The following is an 18,920-nucleotide window of genomic DNA, read 5'->3' as shown; positions in this document are numbered from 1 at the left end:
TGCAACAGTAGGGAAAGTGTTGGATAGTGTAGGACTAAGAATTACTATTCCCATGTACCCCAAAACACATACACACCCTAAAACTTGAAAAATCTCCATTACTCACCTTATAATGCATTGTAATGGCATGCCGAGTGTGCACTTTCTTGAAAATGGCCATCCGCTCACGTCTTTCTATGAATTAATGACTGCTGGATTAGGCTGAACAATATGCATTTCTGGATTTTGTATTGCTTGTATTTATATTTTGTACTATGCACACTTGCACCTTCACCTAATGCTGCTAACTGTAATCTGTTTGAGATTTAAGGATTTGCTCGTCTTTAGCTGCTTTTCTGTGAAATATTTGCACTTTGCACACTGTCACTTTAACATCGTTGATGATATCAAGATATGGATAATTTAGTAATATTTTAATTGATTAGTTTTAATGTTGAGTTTCTATTTTAATGATGATGGACTATGTATGTGATTATGAGTAATGTTTGTGCTTTTATGGATAATGCATATCCGAATAAAGATAACGATGATGATGATGTAATGGCATGCGTTGTAATGGCATGCATTCTAGTGATGTGCGTTGTAATGGCTGCGTTGTAATGGCATGTGATGTAAAGGCAGTCACGTTGCAACAGCTGTGTTGTAAAGGTAGTGCGTTGTAATGACTGAGTTGTAATGAATATTTCCCACCTACACATAAAGGCCTTTTAGGCACATGAGTTTTCCAGGTAGGTTATCAGTTAAAATGAATGCCTACACACAGAAAATCTTGACCCTCTGCTTCAGATGTCCTTTAACAACAATAATTTTACTCCATGGTTTTTGGATCCATAAACAACAGTTTGGATTTAACAGCATTTGGAAGTAGTTGTGATTTTTCTTTTTATGCATCATACTCTCTCCTCAGTCGTTTACGCCTATTGCATTTACCAGAGATAAATGCACCATCATTCACAGTGTTTACTAAATGAAACTTATATTAAAATTACAAAGGAAAGGTCCTAAGACAGAATTCTGCAGTACACATTGATAGAGCTAGATTTCATCAAGATTAAGCATCGCTCTGTTTTGTGTTTCAGACAGGCTGCATTTAAAATGGCACACACAATTTGGTGCAAGTGAAAACACATGGCACATGAAACATGATATAAGGCCTAGTCAAATGCTTTTTAAAAGTGGCACTTTTGGTGCATGCAAAGTGAAAGACATGAAATGAGGCCTGGTCAAAATGCAGTACCTTTCTAAAGAATGGGAAAGGCTCGGTTAATTCAATGTCATTACAATTCTTATTGAGGGATCTGAAATTGCGTGGAGATGAATCAGGATGTTGATCAGAGGCTTCTCCGCCCCTTTCTCTGAGGATGAACAACAATTTCTACCTATTAAAAAATTAAAATGTTGAGACAAGTCCATGAAGACTAGAACTATTTTGCATTTCTTGCCATTATAGTAGGAAGACCTAGTGCCTAATTTAGAGTATGGCTGAAGAGTTACTCCTTCAAACAAAGTGACGGATATATCACAGCCTTATCAGGAGTGCAATATATACCAAGGCACATGTAGTATGGTCAGTAGGATATTTGTGACGTAGAAACATGTCCACCAAATTCTAAATCAGCCCCTTAGCTATTGCTCCGTTGTTCCCAGACCTCGTAAAAAGCGTAATTGTAAATCCCCAAGTGAGCCCAGTTCTTTAATTTACTTAGCAGTATGACCTAGGAGGTAGATTATATGGCCATGCTTCATGCCCCTGCTCTGTTTACCTTCTGGCATGTAGGCATTATCAGGGTTCCTTTTCCTATGGTCTGAAGAGTATCACACTTGATAATTGCATTATTTACATTCTGCAACAAGGGAGTTGCTAGAGCTGGACAATCTTCTCAAAGGTCTACAGAGTCACCATCCTTACCAGAGTTTCTATGATTGTGCCTTGTATTTCTCATGCATCGTACAAATCTATGAGGTGAAATTCACCTTTCTATCTTCAGCCATCTTCTTGTATGAAGCTTTCCTCCAAATAATTAATTCCCAGGATGATTAGGTTCTTTCCGGACTTTAAGAAATTCTTCTTTTTCAGTTTTACAAAAAGCATCCTCTTAGGAATAGAGAAAAATGTGTTTCCTTATTCAGCATTTCAAATACATTCAGGGTTTTTTTACAAGCCCCTTGCGCTGCCAGTGCGTCACTCTTAATATGGGAAAAAGTGACGGGCCGGCGGCGCAAGGAGCTTGTAAATAAGCCCTTTAAAGGCTTGAATGTGGTAGTTGGAGGAATAGGTGGTCATGATATTTTTATATGTGGCAGCAACTACATTCTGCCTTACCAAGGTGATATCAATGCAGTCTCATTTCTTGGCATGTTCACCCACAAAGCAGGGATTTAAATTGCACAAATAAATAACAGATCTAATATTAAAAATATTATTTAACGGTTTATGGTTACTGTCTACTCATGGCACCAGAGCAATGGCAGGCTTTCTCTCCAGTGCCCTAGCTTCAAGGGGCAGCCAGGTACCCAGAAAATGAGAACACTAGACGTCTATATTAACTGGGGCACTAGATACTGGGGGGCATATTTACAAGGAGTAAACGCCGCCAGAACATCACTTTTTGCGACGTTCTGGTGGCGTTAAGTCTTTTGCTGTATTTACAAGGTGGCGTTAAGCCATTTAACATGGCCTAAAGCTGCCTTGTAAATAATGCCCCTATTCACGCAGCACTTAGCATAAAAGGGGCGTGCAATGGGTGTTCCGCCACCACACTCATTGCTTTTTGATGCTGCCCCATATTTACAAGGTAGGGGGCAGTGTAAAAAATAAGACCAGGAATTGCCTGGTCTTAAATAGGTGTTATGAGGAGAAATGTTTTATTTCTTCTTGTATATTGCTCTTTTCACGTGTGCTGTATTCTGCCGCACACATGAATAGAGTAAATTACCTGTTAAGATTGTTTATATGCAGGAAGGTGTCCCTTCCTGCACATAAACAATCGCCCCTGCAACACAGGGACCCTAGCAAACTGGCGCTAGGGTGCCAGCGCTGGCGCTAGGCAGACTTTTTGGCACCAGGAGAAATGCAGAGGTGTGCCGTATTTTTGTAAATACGGCACATCCCTACATTTTAAGAATGTCGGAGCGCTGCTTTACCAATTTTGGAGCAACACCGTGCTCCGCCAGTTTATTGTAGATATGCCCCTGGGTCTGCAAGGAAAGTGAGCTTCACAAAGCCTTCTTAAACCTCCGTAGAGATTTGGCTAAGTATTCAAATTCGAGGTCAAGGCAGGTGTTATAGGGACACTGCAGCACAATTATCAGAGTTGCATTAAAGATGTAAATTTCCAGAACAAACTGTGGGTAGATAACGCATTGATACTAACTCATGATGGGCCTGCCTTAATAGTAATGTGGGGAGCAACCTCTGCCTGACACACAGAATGGATGTAAGCCCACAAAAGGCTTCGCTTAGGCTAAACAGGCCTCTCACACTCTGGCTACCTAGTAAACTAAATGAGTTTTGGACCACTGCAACAACAGCAGGATCAAAGCACAGAAAATAATAAAGGGTGGGACAGAGATGAATGTGCTCACTGGGCTCAGGTCACCTTCACTTGAAAGTTTCTTGGCTAGTCCTCTTACGGTCTCTTATGAGATGTAGGAGGGTTTCAAGGTACTGTCAATACGCATAATTTATCTCTAAATCGACCGTAGAGGAGTAACAATTCTCTATTTTTTCGGAAAAAATTGTTAGTCATCCTCTCAAAAACGTACTAACTTTGCTTTGCTGGAACCAAGAATGCATGACCAAGCCAGTGATTATACATGTGGTGGATAGCAAATTCACCAGTAAAACACAAATCCCACTTCGGCAGAGGTGATTGGGAAAGCATGTTACTGCAGCATGGAAATAAACTTATCTGCAAATATTAAACCCACGGAATTCCAGCCATGACTTTAGGTCATCACACCACATGAAATGTCTAATGCACATCGAGTGAGCTAGGCAGCAAAAGCCACTCCATCAGCATCCTTCAACTTGCTCATCAGACCGGCCTCATTCCAAGATGTTACTGCAAGGCCGGTCTTGGTACTGAAGCTTTCTCTTAAATACAGTACCCTTACCTTTAATACCAGGGCCCATATTTATCTTTTTTTTTCACGCAGTCCAATGAAGAAAGCCACCTTGCTGCGCTGCGTGAAAAACAAAAAGGGCAGCAATGTGCCATAGTTAACATTATACAGCACATTCCTGTCCTTTCCTAGCTCTGGCGCACTTCGTGCTGCCTGGCGCCCATGCAGGCAACCTTGCGTCATAGTGCAAGGGTGCCTGTGTTGTAGGCAGGATTTGTTGGTGCAGGAAGGGACATTTTCCTACGAACCAACAATTCTGAGAGGCATTTTCCCGTTTCTCCTCGTTACGCCTCACTTAGGGAGACGTAGCATTCTGAAGCATTCCTATGGCTAGCACTAATGGTAAATCTGGGAATGCACCAAGATTCATGGGTCAGTGCACGCGAACACCCAACCTCCACCCATGGAACGCCTCCCTGTGGCAGAGTAACACAAGGCCGTGATTTGCGCTGCCTTGCTTTACTCCAGATTTATCAAGTCATGCAGGGCCACGCTCGGGCCTTGCGTGGGTTGATGAATCACACTTCGATTTTGCGCCGCCCTTGCGCCCCCTCGCATGGTGCAAGGGTGACACAAAACCTTGATAAATCTGGCCTAGAAGAGCTTCAGAGCCAAAATTGCAGAGGACTCAAACTGGGAAACATTAAACTCCATGAAGGCTAACGATTTGAACTGTTTATTAATAACAGGTAACCCAAGTTCTAGTGGCTCCTAGTAAAACGTCGATGTAACTGGCATATTGTTAGATTTTAGAGTGGTTTCAGAAACTATGGGGACACAAATACTATTAACCAGCTTTCTTACATAATGCTCCACTGGGGGACCCTGAGGAATAGTTAGACGTGTGTCAAAAAAACTCACAGGCAATAGCATCAAGGCACTTTTTGCTGCAATCATTCATGTGGCAACAGAAAAGAGGGGCACCACTGCTATTTCCAGGGCCGCTCAAATTATGCGGCAAGGAGGGCGAAATTATGCGGTAAGGTTGAGTAAATTATGCAGCAAGAAAAGGTCAATTCAGCGGAATAATGCGGCATATTTTATTATAGTATTACTTCATACTTTTGTCATTTTTACACTTGTTAACTTTGTCTGTGCATTGGTTGCACCTCATTTTTACACCCACATATAGCAATAAACAACCAGTGAACCATTTCAAATTGCCTTATGCTCGTGGAAACATGTGTTACTGCTTTTTTAATATCTTTACAGCAGTTTGAGCTAGAAAAAGAAAAAAAAATGTTTTGTTCAAATCTGCAGATTATGCAACGGATTATGTATTATGTGGCAAATGCGGCTAATCTATAATTATGCAAAAATTGCTGCGATCGCACAATTGCATAATTCCAGTGGCCATGGAAGTAGAAGAAAATCTTTTTTAAGTGACTGCATTGTTGTTGCATTAAGGGAGATGAAACCACAACACAATCATTTAATATAGATTTCCTGCTAACCCGATCTCACTACACTCTTTTGGACAATTGCACCGGGGAACCGACCCATTCCACTAAAGAACGAGAACCAGATCCTGTGCGATGTCAATCAACATTGCCATATATGACACTGAGTAAACAATTGTGTCATATTGCTAGCGCCATGTGCCTTATAAGGACCTGCACTTTCAGAATTGTCTACTCGACAAAGGTCTGCAACACAGTGACTGTGATTTAAAGGGAACAGTCTAAACAACCCTTACCATGTTGTTTACTATGCCTGTCTAATGTAAAGGCTGCAACAACAGCCAAATGAGCAATGTGTACACTTGTGATTTTCCAAGGAAAGTATTGCAATGAGGTTGATAGCCCAGATCAAACCTACAACTGAGCAGTGGTTCATAGACCACATTAATTTCAAGAAAGTTAAAGAAGCTATTTGGCCGATGACTCACACAAGCAGGCACCCAAAACCATTTGCATAAATGTTGGCAAAAATACACGTTATTAGCAAGAGCCAGGACCGCCTTCATGCAAGTCTTGACCAGCTATTCAGAGAAAGGGTGGCAGCAGTGAAGGGTACCTGACTAGTGAAGGAACAGCGACAGAACCGACCACATCAACCCTAGGATATCCCACACCGCAAATACCAAACAAGAGGGAAGTGAAGGGTGCAGAGATTCACCCCCAGGACATACAGCCTCCAAGCGCCTAGCATGGTGTGCATATCTCCCATAGAGCAGTTTGAAGTCGTGGGTCCCCCTTGTGCGCATGCAGCTAAATGGAAGCTGTGGGTAGAAAGGCTAAATCTGTACTTTACAGCCACAGGTATTGAAGAAGAATGGAAAAGGGTGCTATTAATCCATTTGGCAGGAGTCAAGATATATAACCAGGAGAGTTGAGGATGTGTGTAGAAATGGGAATACCTAATGTTGTCATCAAAAGGTAGAGGCACCTGACCCCCATGGTGGCTGGCATAATCGGCAGCTGAGCGGGGAGGGATGGTTCTCCAAGATAATGCTACATCCCGACTCACGATATGTAACCACATTTTCTAAACACATGGACCTCCGCCTCTACATGATACTTACCTTTAGCATCTAGAGCATGGCTGAAATCTTTTAAAATGTGATCCGAAAAGAGCTGTCTGGCCTAAATGGGTTATGAACATGAGTGACGACATCCTAGTATATGCAATGCCCACAGAGGAACATCATGTCCTCTTGAGGAAAGTTCTGCAAAGACTTCAGCAGAAAGGCCTGACGCTGCACAAGGAAAAGTGTGCTTTCATGCAGACCTGGGTTAGGTTCTTCGGCAAATAATTTTCATTAGATGGGATACCTCCAGTCTCTGTTAAAGTAAGAGGCATTAAAACAGCACCAGCCCTTTCTTGCATGTCAGAGATGAGAACCTTTTTGGGGATGGTGAACTATTGTGAACAATTCATCAAAGGTCTGACTGCTTTGACACAGCCACTAAGTGAACTCACAAAGACAGCTGTCCTGTGGGCCTGAAATGTGGTCCATGAGGTGAAGTTCCAATGAACCAAAGAAGCACTCTCCACTGACGCACCTTTTGCATACTTTGACCTCACTAAGACAAAGCCCCTACTGGTAGATGTTAGCCGCACTGTCCTTGGGGCAGTGCTCTCCCAACAACAACCGTGCAGAGAGTGGGCCTCTGTAGCTAATGCCAGCAGGGCACACACTCCACTGGAACAGCAGTATTCCCAAATTTAACACAGAGCAATTGCCATCAACTGGGGGTGCCGCCACTTCCACTTGTATGTGTATGGGTACCCTATGGTGGTGTACATGGACCAAAAGCGTTTAATCGCTTAGATCCACTGATCTTTGTCCAGAACCCCTCCTTGCATTGAAAGGTTTCTAATTACAGGATTACTCTTTCAGAGTGGTGTACCGACTGGGATCCTCCAACCCTGCAGACTACCTGTCCTGGCATCCATGAACGGCAACACATCGAGAAGAACAGGAAGCAGTGGAAACCGAGAAGTATGTCCTGTATGTAGTGGAGGGGTCCCATTCACTGCCGATAATGCTGACAGTGATCAGGGAAGCAACTCAAAGCAATAACAACTTGCAACTAGCACAGCAGAAGTAGGTGATAGGCCTGACGGAGGTACTGAAAACACACAGGTCCCTGATGATCCTGGAAACCCAAAGAGCGCTCACAGCCCTGTACAATATCCACCAAGAGCTGGCAGAGTAGGCAGAATGTTTTCCTCTCGGGGGCTTGCAGCTCATTGTACCAAGCAGCCTCATAGACCGCATAGTTCAACTCGCACTTGCAAGGCATCAGGTCATGGCGAAAACCAAGAGCAGGCTATAGAGCAAAGTGTGATTTTGATTTTCAAATCTCAAAGATGTTGTAGAGACCACTGGGTACAACTGCATTATGTGGCATGCCACCAGGATTCCTGACCAGCCACAGACTCTGACTACTGTGGGTTTGCGCCAGTATGGATTTTGGCAACCTCCCAGATGGCCAGCAAAAGCTGATCATAATCAGTGACTACTCCATATATCTGGAGGTTGAGCTGGTGAATACTGTTGCTGCAAAAGAAATTCTGCAGAAGCTGGAAAATATCATGGCCACTAATGAACTGCTTCTGAAGTTGAGTACAGATAATGGGCTACCCTACAACAAACAGGAAATAGCACACTACCTCACATCTCTAAATATCAGGCACAAGAAGGTGACGCCACACTGGCCACAGACAAAAGGCAAAGCTGAATGGTTGATGAGAACTATGAACAAGGTAGTACTCATTTCACATGCCAAACCTCAGCCCCTAAAGTGGGCGATCTACTAATTTCTTCACAAATACCGGCAGACCTCCAAAAGCCACCACAGGCCAGTCACCGATCCAGGTTTGTAAGAGGCGAGTTGTCCAGGATGTCACCCCTTCACCATCCATTTCTGGTACCTGGCAGTACCAATGAACATATAGTATTTCAGCGATGGCAGCAGAGTGTTCTGCAAGTCAGCCTTCAGAGGCGGGCCAGGTACTTGGAACTTGCAGGTGGGGGATATGGTCCTGGTTAGGGACCGTCGTCCTGGCACTGCCAAGGGACCAGGATGACTGCCAAAAGGGGAGACGTTGAGGTCACCTCCAATGTGTCTGTTTTCAAACATTATCTTAGTAGCAGTGGGGCAAGAAAGATATGAGGCGAAAGGTGCTGATCCCATCAAGAGCCAGAAGATGCCGACCCGATGAGTTATGATGCAGCCCTACATTCGATCAACACAAGCCCAAGTGAAAGAGATTCCTCACGCATGGATGGCAGGAAACCATCTGCAGAGACACAGAATGAGGAGAAGTTCTCAGAGAATAGAGCAAAGGGGGTGGGAGTCCGACACTCACAATCTCAATCCTACCCGAGAGGCAAACCTGCTCCGTTGACAAGTGCTGCATGACTTTATGGTGTATACAAGAAGCAGTGCTGATACCGACTCATTCATGGTTGATAACTTATTGTGGGTGCAGCAATATGATGTCCACGTGCATACACTGTGAGTGAAGGGAGTCTACCACAGATCAGGGGAGTTAGTGGTGGTTACAGTACACCCCAGCAACTTGGGAGTAGTTAGTGTGGCATGGCAATGACATCAGGAGGTTAATAAAAGAGCCACCTAGGTTCTAGGGTGGCAGTTACCAGCATACAGCAGTGTGTGTGTGTGCGGGAATGTATTTGATGGCGCCTGGCCACTCTCATTAAAGCCGCAGATAGACCTGAATGTTGTTTTAGTCTTTAAATCATGGGGTTTTTAAAAAAAAAGACCGCTACTTATTCGGAGGTCTTAGCAACAGAGACCTATTAAATAATTTTTGTGGGCCACAGAGTAGTGTCTAAAACTGTCTGCCATACAGCTGCGGCTCCTCGACTAAGGTGGAGGAGCGTGACCCCTCTGCTTCAACTGCAAGTTGAATACAAAAAATTAATTGATAATAACGTTTAGTTATTACCATTTTGTTTTTTGTATTCAGCTTGCAGTTGAAGCCAGGTGGGCGGGGCTGGGCTCCCCACGTCACAGGGGGAGGAGTAGTGGCAGCACCTTAAGTGCACATGATGGTTTGGCCGGCAAGCTCGGGCAGGCTAAACCATCATGTGTACTCTGCATGTTCTTCACCCAGGCTGCATTACAGTCCCTGTCTGAGCACTGACCCACGGCGCTCAGACCAATCACAACGCTGCTGTAAGGCAGCGTTGAGATTGGTCAGAGAATTCCCGGAGGCTGTGTGCTTCCTGCTGAGTGCAGAGAGGAGAATGGAGAAAGAAGAGGTGGCGGACAGCAGTATTAAGGTAAGTGCTCTTTTTATTTGTATTATTTCCCCCTAACACCCCTGTTCGGTAGCAGCCGCTACTGCTGCAATATCGAGAATATTTCCCAAAAACATTCTCATGCGTTTATGGTGTACGAATAGAGTTGGCAGGGAGTGGCCTTGAAAAGAGCATGTCATTGGGCAAATAGTTCCATCTCCTAACCCCTGTGACAGCATGTTTTTAAAGTATGCCACACATTGATACCCTGCAAACATGCAGTTGTATATATGTAGACTGGAAAGTGAACGTTGCCAAAGGTGAAAATGTGTCTGATTCACCACATTTATTTGCACATCTGACTTACACCTGAATGGACCTTATGTTGGTGGCGTAGAAAGTATGGGGAAATGCACCAGACTGAAGTTTTCATAGGATGTGTGTGGAGAGCACTCACCTGAAAATGACTTACATTAAGGGGAAGGGGTGGGGGAAAGTATTTCTAAAATATTATATTCAATATTTTCGCACCCATACACTGACATACATTCAGTATGCGTACATAGGGCTGGCAAATCAACCACACATAGATAAATAAACCATAACACCTGTTATCTAGAAAGTTGTAGGATTTTAATATTAGAGAAAGACCGAAATACTGATAAGTGTGATTATAAGTAGGCAAAATGTATGCTCACCGTAGTTTACATGTATCCTTTTGAGAATCGTTTTCAAGATATTACACTGCCACGTTGGTAGAGCTCACATTGCTATAATGACTTAGAGAAGGCAGCCATGTTCACTTAACGAAGTGCAAATATCGGACTCCCCGCTTTTTAGGTCTCGCTGAGCCCAGCGCATGCGCTGGCTCGGAGAGACATTTTGTATGTGCTGCTTGCTGGCCTAGCGCTTGCGAGCATGTGAGCATGCACGCGCGCAGCCGCCATGCGCTAGGCCAGCCAGCAGCACTCAGGAGAGCGTCATCGCGATCACTTTCGCTTTCACAGCGATCGTGATCGTGATGACGTTATAATCACTGCACCCGCGCTTTACTTTTAACATTAAAAGTAAAGCGCGGGTGCCGCGATTATACCAAAAGTAAAGAAATAGATGTTTTTTCTATTACTTTACTTTTGGTATAATCGCGGCACCCGCGCTTTACTTTTAATGTTAAAAGTAAAGCGCGGGTGCCGTGGCTGCCTAGCGAGCGTTTGTTAAACATTTATGGTTTGAAAACGTAATGACTCTCTGTCCTTTTTACGGACCATAATGTTCTTCGCATTATTAATTTAACAACTAACCACAGTTGTGGATCTCGATTCATCAGGTAGTGCTATATATAGGCCCTGAATTTGCACAAGGAAAAACGCTACAGCACATCAAAGCATCGGCCGCACAACACACTATTGGGGCTTTCATCCCGGCATTGGGCCTGACATTACAACATTGTGCCTTACATGGTAGCACAGGCCTGAAGTTATAGCATAGGTACTACAAAACAGCATTAGTTCTGACATCACAGGATTTGGGCAGATATCATAACTTCATGAAATGAGGCCCAAATTAAAATTGTGCTACTTAGCTATAATACTCATGGCAAGTGCTATGCAATTGCTTAGCACCTAAAATAAATCATGTCCGATTTCCCACCACTAGATGTGGCATCGCAGCATGATGTCCCCACATAACATCAAATAGAGTAGAGTAGACCAGGGCAATGCGAACATGACGCACGTAAAGTCACCTGTAACCAGCATAGACATTTCACGAACAGGCTGGTGTAACACATGAATAGCTTGTATGCATTTGCTTTGAGTTGCCTCCGTCCTGGTTTTACTAATGTGTCTTCTATGGGAACCCTCTGGCCCGTTATGTGTCGTGGGTTATTAGTACTTTCTTTTCTTTCTGCCTTAGGTATTCCCCAGCAGCTTCTCACCACCACATGGACCCATAGGTTGCCATTTCCGGGAGTGTCTCTTCACCCTTCGACCTTTCTCTTCACCCTTGACCCAGGCAGCTCATTGCACTCATTAACCATCTGAAAGCCAGAGTACCCCAGGGCCATGCCTGGACACACGCCGAGGAGGGTCAGGTTAGGGCAGTAGGATGTGAACTTTGACCTCTGGGCTCAACCCTCCACGCCAGCGTTGGGCCATCGCATACATCCCTCCTTATTTGCCCTGTGCCCTTACCGTTCTACTATTGGCACAACAGCAATATTTGTAGATTGCATTAAGTCGCTTTAAAAAGCACACTTCGCTTTCACACAGTTGCACTTACTTCCCATTTAGTAAGAGGACATACTTCTGTTGGCCAATCAAAAAGGCAGACAGTCTCAGAATTACAGATCTTGTTTTGCGGAAGTGTTTTTACTCAGTTACTTTTCATCTCTGATGTTACGACACTACAACGAAACAATGCAATATAAAAACAAACATGGATACAGACAACCGTTTTGGGTTGATATAGTAGAAGCATATTCTCAGGCGTCACTACTATCTCACGCAGCAGGTGCAGCACCCATGCAAGACTTTTCCACACATTGACACGTCTTGGACAATAGCTCGCCTCTCACACGCAAACAGAATTGGCACAGCAAGGACGAAAACAGTACACGTTTTCCTCTCTCAGTCAACAGGTATGGTAGAGGTGACTGCTGTTCATTCTTCTGGCACCCAGCGAAAAAGGTACAGCAGAACAACCGCAGTCCAAGCTTCCCTCACATGACTGTTTCGGCTCCAAAAACAACAGGGCAAGCGTTTCTTGCACAGCACAGACTACATCAGGGAAACTAGCTTTCCACGAAACACGCAGCACAGGTACAATCCACGCAGCAGTCGTACACGTGTCCTTATAGAAAGCTGTAGGAGAAACAGCAGTAGTTCCATCTCCCGAGAAATATGCAAAACAGATACCGGATGTGCCAGTGCTTTAAATGAACAGGAACTCACTGGTACTCAGTACCTGCACCAGGGCCGGCTTTAGCCCTGTGGCACCCGGTGCGACGTTCCTTTTTGGCACACCCTCCAGTGGCCTCCTTCTCCACAGGTTGCCTCTCTTCCACCCTCCAATAATGACCTTTATCTTTCCAGTCATTTTCTCACATGCATTTCATTTGTTTTATAGTGCTACTCATACCAGTGTAGGGTGTCAGAGCTCTTTACATCGCATACACAATATACAGAGACAATGACTCCAAGGTGTGTAAATCATTCTATTGGCAATGTTACATAAGAACACGAGGATTACAAGGTGTAGGAATTACATGTCATCCATATTAGTAGGCAGTGTATTTTTAGAGTGTTTGGTCTGGGGAAGCACAAACTCATGATTTAAAACGTACCATTGTGGTTGGGGTTGCCTTTACTAATAATAATGGTTTTCTACTCAAACAGACCCTTTCAACAAAATTAGGGGAATAAACAAGCACTGGCATAGCCAATAGGTCTCGCCTTTGGGACCTTATAAGTGTTTAGTTATCCAGCACAATATCCTTGGTGCAACAACATCAAGCGTTGCATGGCTAAACACTTATAAGGTCCCAAAGGCGAGACCTATTGGCTATGCCAATGCTTGTTTGTATATTCCCCTACACCCCATAGGAACTTTCGGCGGACATGAGCTCAGAACAATGGAATTGCTTTATTCACTGGAATCATCTCATTCACAAAACGTTTTGTAGTCATATATTAGATTTGCAATCAATACAAAAAGTTTAAGTTAAGGTCGCAGTTCCGAAATCCTGATTAAAATAATTAGAATTTGAGAAATTTTACGACCTTGAATCTCGCAATTGACCTATGAGAATGTGGAACTATTGCAGATTTTCGACAGTGACAAATGTTGGCCTATGTAAAGCAACAGGGGTGTTCTCAGGGGAGCTATGACTTACCAAAGATGCCAAGAGCCCTAATGCAGGCAATGAAAACAGACCCTACATGCAGTACTTAATTTGAGCCGGTGGTTGCCAGCGGGGCCCACCAGCACTCATTTTTGGGGACTGGTGCTTATTTTTCCTCATCAATAATTGACAGAGAGCAAAATAGGGAAAAACAAACAGCAGAAAAAAGGAGGAAAGGAAAGACGGAAAAAAGTCACAAAGCGAGAAAGCAGTAACCTACAAGAGAGACATAAAGGGTAGGGTGACCAGACGTCCCGGGTTTGCCCGGACAGTCCCGGTTTTTGAAGGACTGTCCCCGCGTCCAAACCCTTTCCTCTAAAACAAGGAAATATCCCGGTTTTTAAGGAAGGGTCTGGTGAACCTGCACATTAATCATGGTGTTGTGCAGGCTCACATTTCAACCGGCCCTCTTAGAAACGGGGACAGAAGTTCAGTTCTTTAAACTCTCCTGCTGTACTGCTGAGCCTCATTCAAGCAGCACAGCAGGGTCTATTGAGTTTGTGAATCAGGGCTGCAGAATCCATAGGTCAAGGCCAGGACCACCAGCAGCTGGACCCTAGAGCTCTTCACAGAACGGGGAGGTAATGTGAAAAAAAAATATATACATATATATATATATCAAGCTCCTGTTTTGCACCTTCAGATCAAGGCACTCAGAGGTGGGTGCTCGTCGTGATGGTGCTCCACGTTCCAATCAGCGCTCCAAAGACTTAATCACCTTTTCAAGTAAAGTCCAGCACTCGGGGGGTATCGTCACTGCTTTTTAATCAGCCACATAAAACAGACGCGTTTCGGAAATTCCTTCATCAGTGTTTACAGTGATCGCTGCGCGGAGGCATTTTTAAATTGTTCACGTCATTCATGCAACAACATCGACGACGGTATACAATACTGATCACATTGCACATGTCGCAGCGGCCATCTTGGCACGGTACTGTGTATACAAGTTAATGCATTAATGCCATAGGTACCGTAAATTAGGAAACATCTTCCTCTCTCAGCCCAAATTTCACTGCTAGAGAAATTATATAATTTAATCACTTTAGACAAATGTGGTGCCGCTCAATATAGTATATCAAATATATACGGTGGAATATTTTAATCATCAGTACTTATATAGTACTTGGTAGTATGCAATTTGCCATATAGAATGTTATAAGATACATTTCAGGCTGAGTATAATGTGGAATGCATACTTTTGAATACCGATGCACGGCGTAATGGTTGGTTAAAGAACGAGTGATGATTTTGGAGGCTCGTCGCATACAGCGATATATTTTGTATATATTTGATATACTATATTGAGCGGCACCACATTTGTCTAAAGTGATATTTAGTCCTATTTTTATGTCTGTGCCCATCCTGGTTTTTTGTTCTGATCTCTGACCACCCTAATAAAGGGGCAGGGAGTGTCATTTAGTGGATAAAAGAGGCATGAGGTGAATTCAATTGGCATTCAGCACGCCAACATTTTAAAGCATGGCCGGGACATGTGAGCAAAGATTTGGGCACCTGCAATCATTCTTTTACAAACTAAGCACTGCCCACATGTGTCACTGCACCTTATGACAATTGATAGATCCTATCCTGCAGGGGAGCAGCTCGGATGGGTCCTGGACATTCATAATGTGGTTAACACTAATACATTCATTACTTTTTTGGTATTCAATAGCGTTCCGAGTGGTTATTTGCAACCCATTTGTACGTGTACTTTTTTGTGCACAAATGTTGGAGTAAGTAAGCAAACATGGCAGATCAATGTCCCAAAAACATAGGCAAGGGGTGCTTTAGGGGGAAAGGCTGGTCTTCTCGTGGAAAAATGTTGTACATGAAGAAAGAAAAGGAAAAACTGAAATGTGAAAATTTAGATTTCAGCAAATTATTGTTGTGGTTTGTCTACGGGCAGTCCCCGTGAGTAAGTAAAAGGAAGTCGAACGAAGGATACAATGCCAAATATTGCCACATTGTTCTTTAATGCTGTTTATCTCAATAACGCATGCTCTGTTGCCATTACTGGGAAAAGTAGCAAAAACCAATTGGTTTCTGCATGGAATGAAGGAATAAAAGATTGAATGTGACAAACAGCTTGATGGTTGAGTGTACTTTTCAAATGTAAAAAAGTCACGCATTCCGATGTAAGCACCACCTGAAGGCGGAATGATACACCAAACAGCCACAAGCTTGAGTTGAGGGAATAATACACCTCTGGGAGAAGTAAGCTTGCTTTTAGTTTGTCTGTGTCCTGTAAAGCTTTTGTGATGTGACTCATATCCAGAGCATTGATAGGGAAGTTCCTGGGTTGCCAATCTTGCAGGCCATGATTAGTTTCAAGAGCATACATTTGTGATATGTGTTTAGACAAGAGGCATCTAACAGAATGCAGCACACATAGAAAAAGGAACAACGAGGAGAAATAAAGATATTTCTCCCCGTTGTGCCTCCCCTGGAGAGGCATATGTTTTTGGTGCTGCCTCTGATTTACAATTTCTCATAAATCTGGGGTAGTGTCAAAAAGCCATGGATGTTGCTGGGAACGCCCCCAGCAACACCCATTGCACACCTCTTTAACATAGAAAATGGTGTTAAAGGAAATGGTATTTATGAGGCAGCATTAAGCTAAAAAAAAGTGGCAAATTGTTGGCTCGCAAATATGGAGCAGGCTCCTGCGCCACGGAACGTCACAAAAAGTGACGTTCTGGCAGCGCAAGGGGCCTCATAAATGAGACCCTCAATGCTTATCCTCGTTGCCTGACATTTCTTCAGCTCTCATGACCCATAATTGCCCACACAAGTGGTTAACCAAACAGAAAAGTGAATATTTTATGTGCCAATTAAGGATGTCAGTTTTCAATGTATTGCTCTTGGTTTTCCACCTTTAGAATTACACAATTTTCTGTATTTCATACACTCCAAACTTATATATTTTCTATTTAAATACACAGATGCAGACCTCAAGCTCATTGCAAGGTGAACAGTCCATATATTCTCAGCAGCAAGCAACCACAGTGTACCAACCTCAACAACTGCCAGAGCAGCAACTCACACAGAGAAGAAACCTGTCAGAATCCACAAATGTACCGCAGCCACCAACGTAGGGTTCAGTTATCATCAGTGGACATTTCTCAAGGACCAAGAATCATAGAATCATGTGGGGATTGAACACTAAAGGATTTTGATCTGCATTACTTTAACTACAGTATTTGTCAGGACTACTCTGTCAGAGACTGAACAACTACAGATGTGACAGCCGTCACAGAATAGTGTGCTCCAAGGTGGTTGACGCATGGCAGGCTACTCTTGCAGTAGGTGTAGCATACTGTCATCTACACATGCATGGTAGCTGGCCTTCATGCTGCAAAGCTCCTCCTATCTCCCATTGGAAAGCACTGTGTGCAAGAGTATAATTAGGCCATGCTAAAACAGCAACAAGAAACTGAGCGTGCTCGATCTGTACAGAAGAAAGAAACTAAAGCACTTTGAGAAGAAGGTATATTTTCTGAACGGGTCCTTACTATATTTTCTGTTCAAATGGCACACAACTAAAATGGACAGACTGTGTGATCTACACCTGGTGTATGTGTGTGCATTTCTATATATACAAAGTGAAACCTTTTTTCTGTCATGCAGAGCTTCTGGTGCTGAGTTGCAATTTCTTATCGTTAGTCATATGGTGCTTTGGCTATGCATCTTGCTGTTACAACAGCAAAAGAGCATGTTTTTAGGTCTCAGCTACAGACAGCTTTGACTTTCTATTGACAGATCTCTTGTTTCCAGTACGTACAATATACTTAGAGTGACATTTGAGTCAGTTCCCTGTTCATGATTGGATGGCTTTTGTTTATGATTGGATAGCTTTTTTGTCTATCTCAGGTGTTTGCTTTTGATTCAGTGGCTCCATATTTTGTGTCCTGCCCAGGACCATTTCTGTCTCACAGTGGTCTGATTTGATGAGTTGTATCCTTCAACCCCAACACAATGAGACTCTTATTAAGTCAGGTCTTTGAGACAGTTTTAGCCGTCTCACCAAACTGTTGTTTTCCAATATATATAGATATATAACATACAAACGTTTAGGGGCTTTTGGTCAGTCGTCTTCTTCCACTGGTTTGTTAACTTGAAATTCACAATTTGTTTCCTCCCACCAAAACATACAGCATGGGCACTGCGCCAGCCCACTACAGCCATTGGTTGCCTCACTTTTAGTTATGGCAATTTACTCCAGCACAACGTGAACGTCCATGTTAAAAGTAGTTTTCTCAATGTGAGGGCTACAAGTGCTCCTGTGGGCTCAGCATAGCCAGCTCTCAACCTGCTATTGTGTTGTAGTATGACTGTCAGTGGCAGCTGGTGACATTTGAAAGTGGTGAGGCGTAATGCTTGTTATGGCTTTTATGTAGTGAGCAACACAAGCAAGCTTAATGGACAAATGTGGGGTCCAGGCTGGGTCCTCCTCCAGAGAAAAAAATTAAAAAAGATTGGCACATGGTGCATTTTAAAGCAACTTAATTTAGTGATAAAGCAAGAATTATAAAGCAGTGGAAATTTATAGTCTTGAAATATTAAACACATTAAAAATTACCCTGTATCTTCCTGATGTGTTCAACAGTTACTGTAATGTGCAAATTGTACAACGCGACAACTTCATCCTTTTAAAGTGCGTGCTTGCCCAGTGTCTTGCACTGCATGCGGCATCAACTTTGGAAGAAAATACTCTAACCAGGTTTCGGCAGGGACCCACAGCTTCTGGCTGCAATCAGTCTTATAGCAATATAAGTGGAATGAAAAATGTGGGGGCTCTCTAAAAGGGAACAGGCAAAATACATTTCTGTGATTCCCAACTGACCTACACTTAAAACCTGTCAGTACGATTAGCTTTGTCAATGGTTGTTAGCTGTTCAAGATAAATGAGTAACAAGGATTTTTTACAAATATTTAACCTCATACATTTTACATTTTTTTCATTTCAATAGTATTGAGGCCTGTGGAAGGAGTTTTGGCCTTCAGTTATGTGCGCTTTATGTTGGATATGTATCCCCTTTTTCTCTGCACATTTTGTCCATCTGTACATCTTCAACCATCTCTCTTTCCTCTTCAGCACCCTCTTTTCACTCTTCCCCAAATGCACTTCCTCGCATCTCCCTCACTTCACCACTTCCAAACATTAGGCTGCACCCATTC

General features: G+C 43.3%; 1 protein-coding gene across 2 annotated transcripts in view; it reads left to right on the top strand.

Annotated features, from left to right (window-relative positions):
- Positions 1-18,327, top strand: part of NPAS2 (neuronal PAS domain protein 2) — a 491,193-nt gene extending 472,866 nt beyond the window's left edge. The window contains exon 20 of one of the 2 annotated variants that reach the window (XM_085622764.1): positions 16,685-18,327. In XM_085622764.1, the coding sequence (XP_085478890.1) occupies positions 16,685-16,837 (153 nt within the window). In that variant the 3' untranslated portion in view covers positions 16,838-18,327. The remainder of the gene's footprint in view (positions 1-16,684) is intronic. The other variant, XM_085622765.1, reaches the window with a different exon arrangement.
- The last annotated feature ends 593 nt before the right edge of the window (positions 18,328-18,920 follow it).

The sequence above is a fragment of the Triturus cristatus genome, chromosome 8 (assembly GCF_964204655.1).
Source record: "Triturus cristatus chromosome 8, aTriCri1.1, whole genome shotgun sequence".
Lineage (NCBI taxonomy): Eukaryota > Metazoa > Chordata > Amphibia > Caudata > Salamandridae > Triturus > Triturus cristatus.
The sequence above is the reverse complement of the archived record's forward strand: the minus strand, read 5'-3'. Positions and strand labels throughout refer to the sequence as shown.